This window comes from Lepeophtheirus salmonis, chromosome 7, assembly GCF_016086655.4.
Source record: "Lepeophtheirus salmonis chromosome 7, UVic_Lsal_1.4, whole genome shotgun sequence".
Classification (NCBI taxonomy): Eukaryota; Metazoa; Arthropoda; class Copepoda; order Siphonostomatoida; family Caligidae; genus Lepeophtheirus; species Lepeophtheirus salmonis.
Genome location: NC_052137.2, coordinates 35,292,346 through 35,310,137, shown reverse-complemented (window position 1 = coordinate 35,310,137; position 17,792 = coordinate 35,292,346). Strand labels below are relative to the sequence as shown.

At 32.3% G+C, this 17,792-nt stretch overlaps 1 protein-coding gene and 1 long non-coding RNA gene across 4 annotated transcripts in view; both read right to left on the bottom strand.

Annotated features, from left to right (window-relative positions):
• LOC121122152 (uncharacterized) overlaps positions 1–17,792 on the bottom strand; it is a 60,442-nt gene that overhangs the window by 2,958 nt on the left and 39,692 nt on the right. The window contains exons 5-22 of one of the 3 annotated variants that reach the window (XM_071890206.1): positions 13,396–13,588; positions 13,240–13,340; positions 13,059–13,174; positions 12,768–12,998; positions 12,506–12,708; positions 12,083–12,444; positions 11,726–12,019; positions 11,422–11,664; positions 11,037–11,342; positions 10,801–10,958; positions 8,704–8,855; positions 8,370–8,653; positions 8,006–8,304; positions 7,558–7,943; positions 7,428–7,442; positions 6,136–6,254; positions 5,967–6,072; positions 5,776–5,912 (exon numbers count right to left, since the gene is read on the bottom strand). In XM_071890206.1, coding sequence (XP_071746307.1) covers positions 5,776–5,912; positions 5,967–6,072; positions 6,136–6,254; positions 7,428–7,442; positions 7,558–7,943; positions 8,006–8,304; positions 8,370–8,653; positions 8,704–8,855; positions 10,801–10,958; positions 11,037–11,342; positions 11,422–11,664; positions 11,726–12,019; positions 12,083–12,202 — 2,619 coding nt within the window. In that variant the 5' untranslated portion in view covers positions 12,203–12,444; positions 12,506–12,708; positions 12,768–12,998; ... (1 more) ...; positions 13,240–13,340; positions 13,396–13,588. Of the gene's footprint in view, positions 1–5,775; positions 5,913–5,966; positions 6,073–6,135; positions 6,255–7,427; positions 7,443–7,557; positions 7,944–8,005; positions 8,305–8,369; positions 8,654–8,703; positions 8,856–10,800; positions 10,959–11,036; positions 11,343–11,421; positions 11,665–11,725; positions 12,020–12,082; positions 12,445–12,505; positions 12,709–12,767; positions 12,999–13,058; positions 13,175–13,239; positions 13,341–13,395; positions 13,589–17,792 lie in introns of those variants that run through there. The other 2 variants (XM_040717157.2, XR_011781299.1) reach the window with 2 other exon arrangements.
• On the bottom strand, positions 1,158–3,256 carry LOC139906066 (uncharacterized). The gene is made up of 2 exons (XR_011781279.1): positions 1,283–3,256; positions 1,158–1,221 (listed from the first exon to the last, which is right to left on the bottom strand). It is a non-coding gene; the product is annotated as an uncharacterized lncRNA (long non-coding RNA).

Genomic DNA, 17,792 nt, shown 5'->3' with positions numbered 1-17,792 from the left:
GAGAATGTGTTCTCACGGATTTGTGCCACCACAGGAAACAATAATCATCCATCCCAATGGAAGCCCTCGCAAGACTAAAAGTAATTTTGATTGGGAAAAGATCATGAATTTCTCTTAAGAAATCCAGCTGTTGAAGAGGAGTTAAATGATGAGGATTATGGCCAAATAGTTACGAAATCAATAACGAGTCACTTATTTTCTTCAAATGTACAAAGAAATGAGCATGATGATGATACAATTGAATCATAGGAAACTTAAGGAGATTCTGGACTTCTTCAACCCGAAAAAGTAATTACAGCAGATACAGAAGAATGATCTCAAGTTTACAATTATTGTTCAGATCAGGGTCTGGCTTGTATCCAGGATTTTTGGCCAAAATATTTAAAGACCTTTATCTAAATCGAAAAAAAGACATGTAACTTCGGATTTTATGAAGAAACGATTAAAATTTACGTCATATATATTGCACATCCTTCGCCAAAAAGATCACTCCTAGCTTTAACGGATAAAATGCTTGATTTAAACTTTACTTTTGTTATTTTTTTTTGTAATTGACCGATTAAAACACTTACTCTACGCAAGTTTTTTTTTTAATCAAAAACATTTTTATTTCAGTTCAAAAATGTTGTCTTGGTGGAGGATATATTAATTGTAGCACGTGAGTTCACATAGATTTTCTGATGTTGTTGAAATAAAAATGGAATAATATTGTATAAAGTCAATTAGGTTTTGCCATTTGATTTTTAAGCATAAAAAATACACATCCTTAACATGAGGTTAAGTGTTTGACCCTTGGTTCACTCCAGATATTAGTAGAACTCATTGGCTATCAACAGTGACGTCATTCAATTTTCCTTCTTCTCTTGATCCCTGTCTTGAAAATGAAAAAAAAAAAAAACCAAGCGTAGAATTTCCTTGCTGCCTCACCTTTATGTATAGTCAAAGTTAATAGAACTACAAGGCTAGACCATTTTGTAATCGGGCTTGCTAGAATTTTCAATTTGATGTATTGTACCAACTGCGGGGCAAAACAGACAGATTTTGACAAAACATGCTACCATTAATAGTCTATGGCGTCACTATTGATAGAATTTTCAATTTAATGTATCGTACCGACTGCTGTGCAAGAAAAATAGATCTTGACAAAATACGCAACCACTCATATACTATGACGGCAGTTTGCTCTTGAAAAATTAGAATTGACCTTTTTAAAAATTTGCTCTAAAATTGAAATAAATTTATATTTAATAGTTTTAGTTTCAAGGCATTTTTCAAAACATACTTAATAGGTTCAAGACAAGTAAGTTGGCTGATGAAAAGTGTTTTGTTCTGTACGCCAAGAATCACCGCTTTCACTCTGTTATTGGGCGAACTTCATAAAGGTCGGAAGGCTTACATTTATTCAAAATGTGTGATATAACCACGGAGTAACATCTATTAGAGATGTGTGGAAATATAGACAAGGAAAGGACCGAAGTGGAGGGCATAGAGTGAACACCGGTTGATAAGAAATGGGTATTCTGTCAACAATTTGTATCTGTAAAACAACATTGTTCCATCTACGGCCTTAAATACCCATTTTGAGAACCTTCGAGCGTTGCCATGGTGGAAAATGAAGATGATTGAACATTGCTCACATTGACAATCAGCTCAGGACGGCCAAGTGCATCATAAAGCAAATAGGATGATGCAACTCTCCTCAAGGCAGTTTATGGAGACTGAGGTAGGACAGTGCGCCAAAGTCTAAGTTCCAAGTATCGACCATGGAAAAACTTATCCTCTCAATGTCTTAGCTCTTGTGATCGATGTAGCAGAGAACGGATAATATAGATTAGAGACTAAAAATGATGTCTTAAAACCAAGGTTGTGCCCAGTTCAGGTTCAGTGGTTCTCTTCGTCCCAGTTTTATCGGTCTCGGTTCCAGTCTTGGGTCTCGGTTCTTTTGTATACATGCTCATTTTGGTAACAGGCACTTAAAACAAGGGCATTGCTCCAAAATTTGGCCCCAAAAAATGACATTAGATGCATATAGAGCTGCAGCTACCTTTTACGCAGAGTTTGTAGTTCGCCCAGTTCCAACAGGTGCGCCAGAAATTAAGGTTGCTGAAGACAATAGTTTTCAAAGTGGGGCCGTGAAGGGAGTTAGAGAGTGGGGGGAGGGGGATTGCACATGAAGATGGAGAATAGGATCAACAATTCTAATGTAAATTTATATTAGATCTTTACTTGTTGCTGTTGTCATGCTGATATACCCACATTTTATCACGTACATTCAAATATTTTTGGCTTACATTTTAGTATTAAAAAACACCAGTTGCAGAGGAGCCACATGAAGATGATAAATTACCACCAAAATTACACATACATTTATAGAACCCACTAATTATAACACCCAAAATAGTTCAATACCTTGAATTCAAGTGAACAACGAAGGTTCTTGATGCTCATTGAAGCGGTGGTTGGGGTGTATCATAGGATATCAGAAGGGGTCCGTTAAATAGTGGCGCAATAGGTTTCGATCCCCCTTGTGGGCAATCGATTCATTTGCGTAACCCGTGGGTAGCATGTATTATAGGATATAAAAAAAGTGTGCTTTATGCTCAGAAAGCGGTTGGACCAGTGGTTCACTTGGACAACACGTGGGTTGAAGGTGTATCATAGGTTATTCGAAAGGGTCCTTGATACTTAGGATAGCGGCAACGATAGGTTTTGATCCCCCGTGTGGACACATGGTTTCCTTGCGTAACCCGTGGGTCGGGTGTATTATAATATATTTTAAGGGGTCCAAGATACTCAGGATAGTGGTGGCGATAGTTTTTGATTCCTTTAAGGGATCCACCTGCACAACCTGCTAATATAATTGAGTCTCTTGTGATAATTTCTAAACATACAATTGCTTGATTGTCGGTATACAATATAAATTACGATGAAAATAAACTAGAGTCTAAAATTATTTGCAATTAAATTGAATCATAATTAAATCCCTAATGATCAAATTGCTTAGCAATTAATTGTTAAATAATCAAATTAACCATAATCCTAAGTAATCTGACAATGTAAATGAAGTTAAAAAGACCATTGCCCACTCTATTGGAAATTTAATAGATTGATTGCCCGGGAGTTCTTCAGATTGGCCGCTCTAACGGAAATTTTGGCACATACATATGTTAAATATTTGAATAAAACATAAACGCTGATATGTAAAAGAGAATTTTGTTTGTTTTTATTAGCAAGTACTCAAAAGATTACAAGTACTCATCAGTCATCCCAACTGATGATTTTTTTAAACTCTAATTATTATTCTTTCATTCTTGAGGACAGAAGACAATAATTGACATACGTATTGAGAAGCTACATGTGAGTGTACTCATGAAAAGCAGAGAGTAACACTGAAGATTTTTTGATGAGTTATCTTCTATATTATTAAAGCAAAATTTGTCTTTTTGCCAACCCCAAATTATGTAAGGCCAAAGCATTAGTGTGTAGAAAATATGTTCTAGAAAGCGGGAGTGGATTTTTCTGGTTGGTAATCTGAATATTTTTTTTTATCTTCACAAGCTGATGTCATTATTATTTAATTCTTGAAGACAGAACATCTAATTACAAAGTAATAACTAGTACATCTGCTCATGAAAGACAAAGAGTAACTATGAGGGTTGGTTGAAGAGTTATATTTTTAAGTCTTTTTTGTACTCGAAGTAGAATTGAGGATCGAAGTAGGAGTAATTCCTGCCTCTATCATTGCTATATACGGAGCGGGATTTGTGTATGTTTCCTTCCTCTCACTTGCAGCTGATCTAATTAAACATCGTGACAGCTAAGCTGCTCTCCTCCTTCCAAACATTCTTAAAATTGTCTAGGTAACCACGTATATTTTCAGCTTCTTTTATTGTCACATACAGGCAGCATATATTATGCATCACTTGTTATCTATATTAAAAAACAAGGCTTATCTATATGTCTGAAGATAACGCAATTAAACTACGTTAGTATGTAGCTAAAGCTCAGCGCCTCATATTAAGAAAGAAAAAGAGAGCACATATATTTAGGGCTGTAAATCCTAAGTATTTTTAGTGTAAGAGTATTGTTCTCCTTGGTAACCTGAACAATGTTTTATTTTATTTTCTCAAGCATTCATTCTTGAGGAGAGAACATACAAGTATTGAGTAACTACGCGTGAATCAAGGTTGATAGAAATAGAGGGGGTAGACCATCAAGTAATACGCTTGCTAGAATTTTCAACTTGATATAAATTACCGACTGCTCGGCAAGATGGGCAGATTATTATAAAACACGCAACCACTCAAAGTCTATGACGTCATTATTGTCAGAATTTTTAATTCAATATATCATACCAACTGCTGGACAAGAAAAACATATTTGGACAAAACATGCAACCACTTATTTACTATGACGTAAATATTAAAAGTGTGGTGGTAGTCAATCACGCGTTATGGTATAACCTTGTCATTATTGACCATGGTGTGATTATCCTTATGAAAAATGGAGAGTAACTCGGAGGATTTCTCTTTTAAATTAATAAAACAAATTTATGTTATTAAAGCAAAGTTGACCTCCTCATCGACGACTAATAACTCCGAGGAATGCTGGATACTACCACTAGTATCTAATAAATAAAATATTCAACTTTGATGATTTGAGATGCCATTCTATATATTCCGTCCCCTCCACAGTTAAAATATTTGGTCTGGACTTTGAGTAGAATAGAGGATCGACATCGTAGTAATCCCATTCTATTTGTCTTTGCTATATTTGTAGTGGGATTTGTGCATATTTCCATCCTCTTACGGCTGCTTGCAGCTGATCTAATACAACATCATGACGTCTAAGCTGCTCTCCACTCAAATATTCTTCAAATTATGAGGATAATCACGTTCATTTTCGACTTCTTTTACTTTTATATCGGGAGGACATGTTTCATGCATCAGTCTTCCAATATCTTTACTCTTGTTGTAGAGACCACATTCTTTCTTTGGTTTCCAATGACCCATCATCAGTAAAGTGCAGGTTATAATATATTCTTGCAGATGTAACAAGAAACCCATATCAACCAATTTGGAAGTTGTAAATGAAAAAAAAAAAAGAAGAGTTGATTGGTGGAACAAAAATAATAGAAATTTTACTTCATTGGGGACGTTTGATAAAATAAATATGAGTTATAAACTGGACTTATAGGTCTAATTTTGTTTACCTAAAGATAGAGGTGTCTGTAACAACGTCTTTAGTTTTTGGACCTTGCCTGAATTTGACAAAATGACATTTTTTTTGGCTAAGACAAAGTAGAATGCTTTATTTATGATCAAAGAAATATATTATTTAATGAAGAAAGTTATCAGAAGTGAATGCATGATTATTTAATCAATAGTTAAATTTCATGGTTGTAGGAAAGTACGACATGAAAGTACGTCATGTGTACGACTGATATATTTACAAAAGACGACACTATTTATAATACGTAAAACTCAGTACTTATAATACATAGACGAATATACAAGAAGATAAAAACCAGAAAGGACATATTAAATACATAACAAAATGGTCTACATATTTTAATGTTTTAAAATATATGTATTTATGTCATGTTCACCGTGGAGGGGTGTTCTGTAACCCCAAAATATCCCTTCCCAGATTTTGAATCATTTGTTTAGTGAAACTCTGACAATTATTAATATATATTTGAAAGAAATTGATGGATATGTGCGACAATTAAAATATATTATATATTTAATATAAAAACATGACAATTATACTCACTGAATCTAAAGAAGATATATTTGAGATAACACTATGAGTTGATTTTTCTGAAAAATCCTTGCTTAGTACACTCATGTCAACGTCATTCGTGTTAATGGTTTCCACATCACTTTGAGAGTAAGTTGTTTTACAAATAGCTACAAACAAAAGTATATGTAAAATAAATCTGTGGGAGCGTAATTCTTATAAACCTTTCATATATTTCAATACAATTTGATCCAAGAATTGCCCAAACTCTGTTTTGGCATCATTTGAGTTCTTTAAAGAATTGGTTGTCCAGGCTATTAAAACTTGCATCTATTGAAAATACATATTGTAATTTATTTTTAAAATGACTTTTTTTTCGAATTAAATATTTACTTGTTCATTCGTAAGGGACCTTGATAGTAATTTCAACAAGGGCATCTTCTCAGAGATTATTGTATCCTTTGTTTCTCTCTTTTGCCTTTTGGTACTTTCATTTTCATCCGTTAAAGAAACTAAAATATGTTTAAAAATGCATGAATTTTTCATTAGTAAATGAGGAATATTCAATGTTGAAATGCATGCAACAAAAAAATTTACTACTCTCTATAAACATTAATGATATGAAGCAGACTTGCAAGTTTTAAAATATATTTAATACAATTATAATTGCTATTTTTTAAGAGGCTAATAACTAATAAAATACTTTATGGTTTCCTGATGACCTCTACTGAACTAGGTACATAATCTTCATGTATCTTAATGCTTTTTTAAAAATCTTTATTGACGGTTTATTTAAAAAAAAAAATATATATTTATTTGCATACAATATGAGATAGCTTATGTATGAATCAGACTCGGACCCGTTCACCTTTTTCACTTTTGAAATTTTTTCGTTCAGAATTTATTTATTTCCTTTAATTCGTTTATTATTTTAAAAGAAATGAGGACCACGTGACCAATTCTTGTCCAAATTGAGTTTGCTATAAAAAAACTTTTTACATGCAAGATGTCAATTTCAAGGTACTACAGATGACGTAACTTAATCCTTTTTCCTAGTGTTCAGTAAAAAGGTTGTGATAAAATTGTTGGGGTAGTATCGTTGCCTAGTAAAATTGTGGTGTAAATTATCATTGTGAGACCAAATTGTTGTGGTTTACGTACCTTGGGGTCTAGCAGTTCACCTTGGAAACCTTTGAGCTGAGGCGTCTTATGGGATTATATATGGGATCTTCATTGGCATGTTTCTTCATTATTCAATATTTTCATCGTCTGAATATAATATAAATTATAGCACAATTGCACAAAATGATATACTAAGAATCATATTGCTTACAACTATGATGCTTCACGATCCTATTACCCCAACAATTTTGTTCATAACCTTTTTACTCCACTCATTTGATTAAGTGATACAATCTGTGGAACTTTAAATTAGACATCTGACGAGTTAAGAGTTTCTTCCACAATCTTCCTACAGTGAACCATTTTTCCTCTTTACAAATTCAATTAGTATGTTGCTTGGTTAGTTATAACTGATAGAGTAATTCTTTAGAGTCCTAGAGGATAGAAAAGCAGCTAACTAAATTTGGGGAAAAATTGATCACGAGGTCGTCCGTCTTTCACTACTCTACTTGTACATCTACCTACATTATAAACACAAATGGCTATATATATCTCCCACTTACCCTCAGATTGCAAGTCTAAAAATATTCAAAGTAACAACAACGATAATAAAATAACTATTAAAACTTGTAAAATCTGTACATTTATAATAAACAATTATGTATATTTATTTGTAACTATAAAAGCTCTTACTATCTTCCAAAGTCGTATCGAGAATGATATTTCTTATTTTATTGATAGATTGAATAGCACGCTTCTCCACATTTAAACCAATATTGCCATCACTCTTTTCATCTCTCATAATAGTATCATCACTTTTATTACTGAAGCAATCAGATGCTAAAAATAATTCCATTGCAATTGTGATGGAGTAATATTCTCGATTCTGTTTTATTTCTTGTGAAAAAGTATTACTGCAGTCTAGAAATATAGCATAAAGCAGAGTGCATATTTCCTGATAGTGGGCATCATAAAGGGGTTTCTCTTCACGAAGAGTGGCTATGGTTCGATATAAATAGCTCATTGAAAAGAGACATTCTCCTTCATTCTGAGCTTCTACAGCTATTTCCTTGAGTAATCTATTATTTCAAGAAAGGGTTTTTAACATCATTATGTATTTGGTACGTAATAAATAAGGTACTTAATTCTTTCCATTCCAAATTCACTGGCTAAAACGATTTCAACTGAATTGTCGGATCCAATCATTTGACAAACCTCAAATTCATCACACATCTGAAGGAATACATACAAATGTTCATCTGAAGCAGGGAGTTCAAATTCCTCAAAGATGCCATTATTTAAGTAGATCCTTTCATTCTGATCTGAACCATAAAATAATCTAAAAGTATATTTTAGTTCATTATCTGCTATCTCAGTTGGAAGATCCACAAATTCTAAGCTGAACTTGGTTGTCATTGCCAATCCCTCCGAAGGATATATCTAATATAAAATGAATGGGTAGAAAATATGCCTTTTAAAATTTGAAAAATAGACGGAAAACAAACTTTAAATATCGGTATACGAGTATATTCATGAGTGGATAATTTGATTGTTGCACTCGCAATAGTACCATATTCCTGATTTTTTTGAATTAATCGAAACTTGTACTCTGCTCCTGAAATCAGACTGTTTGGACGAATCACTAAATTAAACATTCTTTCACTCTTCATGGTTTGGAAACATTTTAATTCTCCATGTTTGGAGACTGCTTTTAAATCTATAAAGGCATAGCCCTTTTCAATCTCACATTCCCATTTTAAGCAAATATCATTTGTATTTCGAATTAGAGCTGTTAAAGATACTTTTAAATAACTAATCTCTACTTTGAGACAAAAATACCTTTGATAATTGTTGGCTTACTAACGTCAATGATGTTATTGAATCTTGCAAACTCCATACTACCTACTTTTCCCAATACTACTTCCACTAAAACAGAACGTCTGGATATTTTACCCACCCTTTCCAACTTGGCTTCCAAGAAAAAGTTATATCTATGAAAAATACAAACAATTTCATATTTAGTTTCAATTTTATAGAGTTTAACAAACACAGGTAAATGGTCTATTTTGTCAAGCTATATGTACAAGACTTTAGAAGGTGAAGACATTGTAGACACTTGCCTTAGCAGATGGACACTTGACTGTACAAAATGGGTAGATATTGTTCATAAATGAGTCATTCTACACAAAAATCTGAAGACTGTTGTTTTTTTCCTAAAAAAACAACAGTCTTTTATATATAAAAATAACAAAATAATGTCATCATTCTGTTTATCACCAAATAATGCCATTTAGAAAATTTCTTTAAAAATAAAAATAGCAAATAATATGAACTCCAGGTATGTTAAAAAGATAAGAAACCAGAAGTAACGAGGTCACCCTGCAAAACATTTTTCAATGTCTTGCAGGAGAGCAGCTTAGCTGTTCTTCACATTTACATGATTAGCTGCGAGTAGCTATGAAATGAGAGAATTTAACACAAATCTCAATTTGAATCTAGCAATGATATTAGCAGGAATTAAAACGATGTTGATCATCAATTCTACTCCGAGTCCAACAAGGAAAATTGTGTGCTCATTTTTATTTTTGGAGTTAGCAAAATGAAGATTAAACTTTATTTTCCTAAGTTGTTGTCATTACTATTTAATTCCTGAGGAGTGAACTTCCTTTTCTAATACATACAATTATATACAAAACGGGATTTAACATTTGTGTATACATATGATGGTAGCTGATCTAATGGAACGTCACCTGCTCCCCAATACATTTTTAAAACTGTTAGGGTTACTATGTTGATTTTCGGTTTACTTTTTATTAGCATGCCCAAAATGCACTTAATTTGCATCACTGCTTATAAATTTGCAACAAATCCTCAGTGCTAATCTTCTTCTTTCACGCACTGGTGTATACTTTATTTTGATGTTCTCTCTTCAAGAATAAAAGAATAATGGAAGGAGATTTGAAAATAAAAAGTAGTGTTCAGGTTGTAATTACATTAGAGGGTGATATTCTGTAGTCATATTTTTTTATATATAAATATCACCTTGACATTTAAAAAAGACCCTCATCTTTGCCTTGGAACACGGTAAAACACTTTAATGTAAAAAAAATAGAAAATTGAATCCCTGACGAAAATATTTTTCTTCAAAAAATACAGTTCGAAATTAAATTCCAATTAAAAAAAAAAAAGAAAACATTATCTTTTTCATCAAAAATTATATATTGACATTTAATTAAATTTAAAAAAAAAAAAAAATCCCAAAAAATTTAGTTTTCTGTAAATAAATATGTATTTTTCCAAAAAATTTAATATTTTTATTTTTTTTTTCAAAAATTTTATATTAGAAATTGAGTCCTTGGAACTATTGGAGATTTTTCAAATTTATGCTAAAAAATTTAGTAAATGAAATTTTTTGGTGAACAGCTGGGAATTTTGGAAATTTTTTGAGAATAACCATGAGTTTTTTGAAAGTTTTTAAATAATTTTTTTTTGAATAATTGCTGAAAAATTATTTAATATCAAATTGTATATCTGAAATTGAATTTTAGAATTTTTTTTCTAAATAAACTTTAATTTTCAGATTTTTTCTCAAAAAAAATCCAAGAAACACACCCCTAAAAAATAATTATGTGGATGACCCTGATGGCAAAATTGTATTTTTAACTATTATTTAAAATATTAAAGAGTCAGAAGATTTTTTTTTTTTGAATCGTCCCGTCTCTAATTCTAATAATAATAAAAATACGATATGAAAGTCTATTAAAAATAAAAAAAAGATCCAAATCCATATTTTGCTTTAAAAAAAATTTAAGATAACATCCAAGAAAATTTAACGTTAAATGTTACTAATTTAAACACATCTATAAGTCAATGTGTTTTGTGTACATATTTCTTCCTACTGAATATTTCGAAGACGGTAAACTTTAAGATACATACATGCCAGGGAGAAGAGTGTGCTTTGGAATAATCAAGCGATGACGTTTCATAACTTCTTTGGGTAGATGTTGCTTTAAGAGGACTGGGACTCCTTTTTGATTGATGTGAGAGACAAAACAACCCTTATCAACAGAATCTTTTTCGCAAAACCATTCAAACTACGTATTTTAATTAGATTTAACTAAATGTCTCATGAAATTCTTTAATGAAGGAACAATATTTTAGTGCATAAAAACCTTCAAATCCTCGTTAGTATTATCCTGATCCAAAGAACCATCTCCATCAAGTGTTATATCATTTTCAACTCCAAATGTTATTTTGTCAATTGGAATAAAAGCTTTTGGACCCAGGATCAATGTTTCGACTATTAAAGACGTGGACATTTCAAACGGGGGTAAACTTGAATTTTTAGGCTTGGCTTCAATTTTTAGATTAAAAGTATAGACTTTTCCTCCAATGAGTCCATTCTTAATTTTGAGTTTTTTATTCGAGTTCTTGCTCTTTTTAATCATTGGTATTGAGGGCTGGGATGTCCATGAATACTGTAATATACAAACATGGATTTATATGTAGTCAAAAGTGTCCATACATTGTAATCGTAATAATCATTAAATAGCTTACTTTGACATCTTTATACTCCTTTCTAAAAGATGAGTTCTTTTTACAGCTTTTTAGCTTTCCTTTCAACTTTAATGGTCTATTCGCAGGTATGGGATACGTCGGTCCAATGATTGAGAGTGATATAGGTGAATTTTTATCCATGATAGAAAAAGTAACAGTTTTCATATCTGTCTTAATGGAACTTCCACTTCTATAAATCCTTTCCCCAGTCACCTCTAATTTATAAGTTTGACCCACCTTTAACTAAAAATAGACATATATTTTTCTTTAACAAGCGTTGAATTTATTTAATTCAAATTCCTACGTGTTCATGATCAATATATAACTTAAACTTTTTCTGAGTAGTAATCGTTGATTTTTTAGCTTTCCCTTTTTTCTCCCTTTTCTTGTCCTTTGTGATTTTAGTTTTCGATTCAAGTGAATCAAATTCGACTGTAAATTCATCTAATTTTTTGTGCACAGAATTCCCTTTTCTATCCGTTATTCTACAAATCAAATTTCCACTCTTCATACCTTTAATATCGACCACCTTAAAAGAAATGTTTTGTTCTGGACAAAACGCTGTTTTACCACGGAGCTTAAAATCAGGTCTGAAATTCTAAGTAAAAAGAAAATATTTTTAGTGCCTAAGGGAATTGTTGTAATCCATGCTAATGAATACTCGCTGAACGGTTGAAAGTAACAAGACAGAACCAAAAAATTGAGATACATCGTTCAGCTCCGTATTTATAGGTCGAATATCACATGGTTTGAAATCAATGGCTGTTCCGCCTTCGATCATATTTTTTTTGTCCCATTTGAAATCTTAAAACGTTTCCCAAGTACTCGCATTTAGAGTGTAGAGGGTCATAGTCAATCAACTTGAGAGATTTATCATCGAATAACATTGCACAATCACTTGGACCTTCAATATTCATTGAGAATTTTATTTGTACAATGTTTGTTATCCCATTGACTTTCCCACGAATTATGATGGGGGATTCTCTTGGAAACGTGAGATTTTTAGTCTCAATGCTTATTTTTCTAAAAGAAATATGTTTAATTCATGGGTAATAACTTTAAAACACTGGATTTAAATGATTACCCAATAGGTACAATAGGATCAAAGAGTACTCCAAAGTGAATGACATTTTTCCCTGAGTCATGCTGATATTTCCCACAATTCACAGTCATTTTATCCATCAAAAAAGCTCCAACCATGTACTCTCCTTTGAACATAGTCCGATAAAAGCAAGACAATTTACTTGTATCCGCTTTCATTATGGGAGTTCGTAAGTGGATAATGATCTGAAAGAAAGTAAAAGATTAAAGACCATTTTGATTAAGCTTAAATCAAATCAAATCACCTCATAAAGAAAGGCTTCCCTGTCTAATAATTTTGATTCAACCTTATCAAGCCTGATCATCCGACTATCAACTATTGTAATCCTACCACCATCGATTGAATTCTTGCCTAATTCACATTTAAGATTCAAACTTCCCTGTTCTGTAACGTTGACGTATGTTACTATCATTTCCTTTGGTTTTTTTACAAATATTTTTCGTGATGTAGCAATGATTCGTCCATATGTATCAATCTATTCCAAAGTAAAGTTTCAAATAATAAATAAGTAAAATGATGATTTATTCTTCTTTACCAAATCACAAGCTCCTTCTTGGTCTTTTTTAATTTCATCATTCCGAACAAAAAGATTAAAAGTTTTAAACATGGAGTTGTCTATTAAGAGTGGAGATATTCCTTTGATTCCACAAGCTAGGGTAAATATGTGCTGTATTAATACGATCTGATTTGTCAATATATATGTAAATGTTAGATACTTTGATTAGATGTCCAACGTTTATCATCGATGCACTCTCCACAGGCATTTAAGCCAGTATTTTCCGGAAGTTTCGTTTCTCCTCCATAGCAAAATCCACATCTAGGACAATGAAATAATAGATTGGCATTATAATTTAATGTGTTTGACACTATACGTGTTGATATTCGCCTTTGACAGAGAGATGTCTATTCCATCACAAGCCTTTCCATTCTTTTGTTTCTGATATGCCTTAGGGACACACACCTCTAATCCGTTGATGTTCATCAATACATGCATATTACATCCACCATTGCAATCAATAACTTTTTGATTGGGCATGACACATTGGTCACAGACCATTATATGCTCTGGAAATTAGGAATAAACATTAGATTGTCACTTTTTTGGGTTATTACCAGTCTTTATATAGTGTTGTGTCCTTGCTCAGATTATATTTAGGGCCTGGAAGGGCTTGGTTTTTGGATTTAAAAAAAAATCTAAAGCTATGCACAAAAATATAGTTATTTGGAAACAAATTTAAAAAAAATTTCAATAATATACAGCTATTCTCAAAAGAATTCAAAAATTTAATTTCAAGTATTTAATTTTTTTGGAAAACAATTTCCAAAATCATAGTTATTCATCAAAAATTAATTTTTTTCCGAAAAAAATTTCAAATAGTAATTTTTTTGCTGTGCTACATAATTTATCTGAATGGGGAAATTTTTTCTAATAAAAGGTAAAAATTCTTTTTTTTTGGTGGGGGGGGGCTTATAGCCCCTCCGGCGACCCCCTTCGTACGCACCTGCCTTCCTTATTTTGAGTTGAAGACTGCAGTCCTCTCCAGTTCACTCTGGGTCCAGGTCTAGTTCAGGCTTGCATATCAGTGCTAAAAACTTATAAAGTTCGATCCTTGATGATGTCACTAAGCTTTATGTGCTCTTTATTTAGTCAGTTCTGATACTGAAGTCCAAAGGACCGACAGTCTTAAGGATTGGTTCCAAAGATCGAAAGGACTGTTTGTAAGATTGAACTGAACGGGATCGAATAAATAAGGACCGACACAGTGCTACTTGTGCACAAATACCTATTCTGCCGGGGAAATTAATCTTAAATCACCCAAAAATAGAAACCCCACTTTTGGATGAAATTTAATAGGGGCTAGTTGGCGCAGTTGGTAAGGCGACACTCTTCAATTTCTATCTAATTTGAATGAGCTGTGCTACAACACTTTTGTGGAGTGACTAATTATTACTAGAATTAGCTAGGACCCCTTTAAGTGTCGTGAGTACACCCAATTCTGAGTTGTTACTCAGTTTCTGAATTCAAAAACATCTTAGATTAATTTTTTATTTGTTTTATTAGGTCAGCTGTGACAATGAGGAGGGGAGAAGGACATTGACAAGAATTACGCCGATTTCGATCATCAATTCTACTTTGAGTCCAACAAGAACGGCCAATTATAACTCCATAATAAATCCTCTAGGTCTTTTATGAGCACACACGAATGTTCAATCACGTTTTGAGTATAACTGAATGAAGTAGGAAAATAAGTTCCATTACTCATGAGTTAAATAATAATGACAACAGCTCATGAAATGAAAATTCATTCTTCATATTACCAATTACAAAAAAACGGCCCAGCTAAAAAATATACATGATTTACATCACTAGATCTTAGTGTTTGAAGTCGAAGAGTATCTGATTAAATGCAAGAAAAGAAGAAGAAGAAAAAAATAAATACAAAGGCATCAAGCCCTTCAATGAAGAATCTGAAATTACTACAATCTAAAATACCAATTAATAATATAAAGTTTGAGAAAATTATTTTCTATGTGGTTTATTTTTAGTTCAATTAAATTGTGTTTAAATTATGTATACCGATAAATACCATTACTATTTTCTACTAATATTTATCGATAATCATTACTCTGCCAATTTGCCCCATTGATACTCGTACACCTTTTATATGCTGAGTAATATGGCAAAAGGGAATTTTTGGCCAACTTGTTCCACTCTCTTCCTATTCATCTAAGTTTTGACCTACAATATATATATATATATCCAATTTTGTTTCACAATATTTGTCAAAAAGCCTTTGGAAAAAACCAAATTTCAAATGTTAGTATCTCTTGAACCAATGATTCAATTTAAACCAAGGCTGTGTTAATTTTTTTGCCAATGGGTCACCATTCACGACACTGTTGATGTGAAGGGCCTTACAATTTCTTGTAATTTACCACGATGGAAAACAATATGGCTTATTTATTTTTAAGATAAATGACTACATAGAAAGCTATTGAGATCCAGTGAAGGAATACTCAAATATGTGCATTTAAATTTAATAGAAGAATATTTTAATTAAAATCTTTTATTTACTTATGACCTCGACAGGCATAACTTATCATGTTGAAAAATGATTCTACACAACATTATTCAACAAAGTAGTTCAGTGCTGTTGGAAGAGGATTTGGAAAAATCTGTGCTTCCAGATCCCTGGAACGAAAAGGCCCAATACATTTCATCAAATGCGCAAGAAAAAATGTTCATAAAGTAAAGGTGTAAAGAATCCAGCAATAGGTTTAATCATCACTTCAATATTATTACATGTAGATATATTAAATTATTGTAATTACAAATAGATTCTGGAGAAATAAAGCATCAAATATTTCGAGTTTTGATCGATAAAGATTGAGAAAAATTATTTCTTAAACCTACTTATTTTGAAAAAAACATCTCTAGATGTTACACACAAATATTTAAACAAAATATTTTATACATAATTAAAACAATATAAAATGTTAGGAAGAATTGCGTTACTAAAAAACAACATAAATAAGCATTATAGCTTAAAATTAGACTACTTAACCAAGACCTAACAACAATACAAGTGTTGACTAATTTATTAATAAAACAAAGATAAAATAATGTAAAACTGGTGAAAAATTCCTTAATTCAAAACAATTCCTTTCCAACGTCTAACAGTATCAGAGGGAATAAGAAATAAGATACTGAATCACATCAAGGGCGTAGACCCAGAAGCTACCATCCAAGTTTGGGTTTTTGAAATAAAAAGCAGAGTATCTCCCGGAGGCAGAGCTAATTATTGATCTTAAATCGTGTGAGCAAATATTTTCACATTTAGTTAGCTTTGTTGCAATGAGAGCCTTGGAACTTAACAAAGCAAAATGCGTGGCTCGACTTTCTTTTGGCGATTTTCTTGATGAGAGACCCAATAAAATTAAAGCTTTTAATGATATGAACTCTTTAAGTGTTCCTACAAAAGGACAATCAACGAAAGAATGATGAATACTATTTAATGAACTTCCCACAGTCCTATTGAAAAAGAGGCAATTTGTGGATATTTGGAATTGTGAAGTAAATTTATTTCCTTCCACTACTCAATGCAGGGAGCCCTTAATTCTTATCTACCAAGTGTCTGGTAGTTTTAAGATTCTTTCAAATTTTTTGCACACTTCCGATGCCTCCTCACTATTTGTTGACACACCCTTCATTTTCAGGTCCCAGGGGCTGGGATGATGATGTTTTCTTCCAGAACTCATCAAGGGGAAAAATAAATTTCCTTGGTTTAATATTGAGTACGTCAAAATATTACACACTTCATTGCTTCAATCTCTAAATGTTGGGAATTTGTCACGGTTTTTGAATAAAAAAAAACTCCCTTCGATTAATTCTGCCTAATTATATCCACCGTTGTTTTCGAATTATAGATAGGTTTGGCATACCATACAATCCTATGAACAGCAGCCCATGAGGGAGAGAGGGAGATCAAGGGCCCGTTATAGAGGTTTGTGCTTATTAACCACGGAAATACATATGCACGATTTAGAGATTACGGATCTCCATTTGAGTTCGGGTCTTGTCGATAGGTAAAGAAGAACCTTGATATAAATTTTAGGCAAAACCCTACTGAAAAATACTGAACCTCCACCTAGATCTTTTGAGGGCGGAATATAATGGAAAATACCCAAAGCAATTTTCCTTCCTCTTTAATTGCCTTGCCTGCTAAATTAGATAGAGCTGAGGCCTTGTATACCACCAACGGAATAATGAAGTTATTATTACATTCAATCCGAGCTTGAAGATTCAAGTGCCCCCATTGTGAATAGACTGCACTGTACACCAATTGCTATTTGATTCCCCACATTTTGAATATTCTATACCTAATACATCCTAATACCTAATAATATACCTAATACAACTCTCGTATCATACTTGTTTTCTTTTCATTCATTTCCAGACCAGATCTTGCTTCAAACTTATAAAAAAAAACATAACACAATATTACCTCAATTTTCTTTATAAGTTGCGCTTCAGAACTTGCTTCTACAAATAAAGTGTCATCATTTGTGTATAGATCAATTATGTGTTTCGGGTGTTTAAATAAAACACCAAATTCACTAATTCCTTTAATTAATAATACCAACTCCTCTATGACCATAATAAAAAGTAGAGAGCAGCCTTGACGACAGCTTTTTCCAAGACATATTGCATCACTTTTTTTAAAGTGATTCTTGAAGTCCCATTGAGTAAAAGTGCTCACCTAGTCGT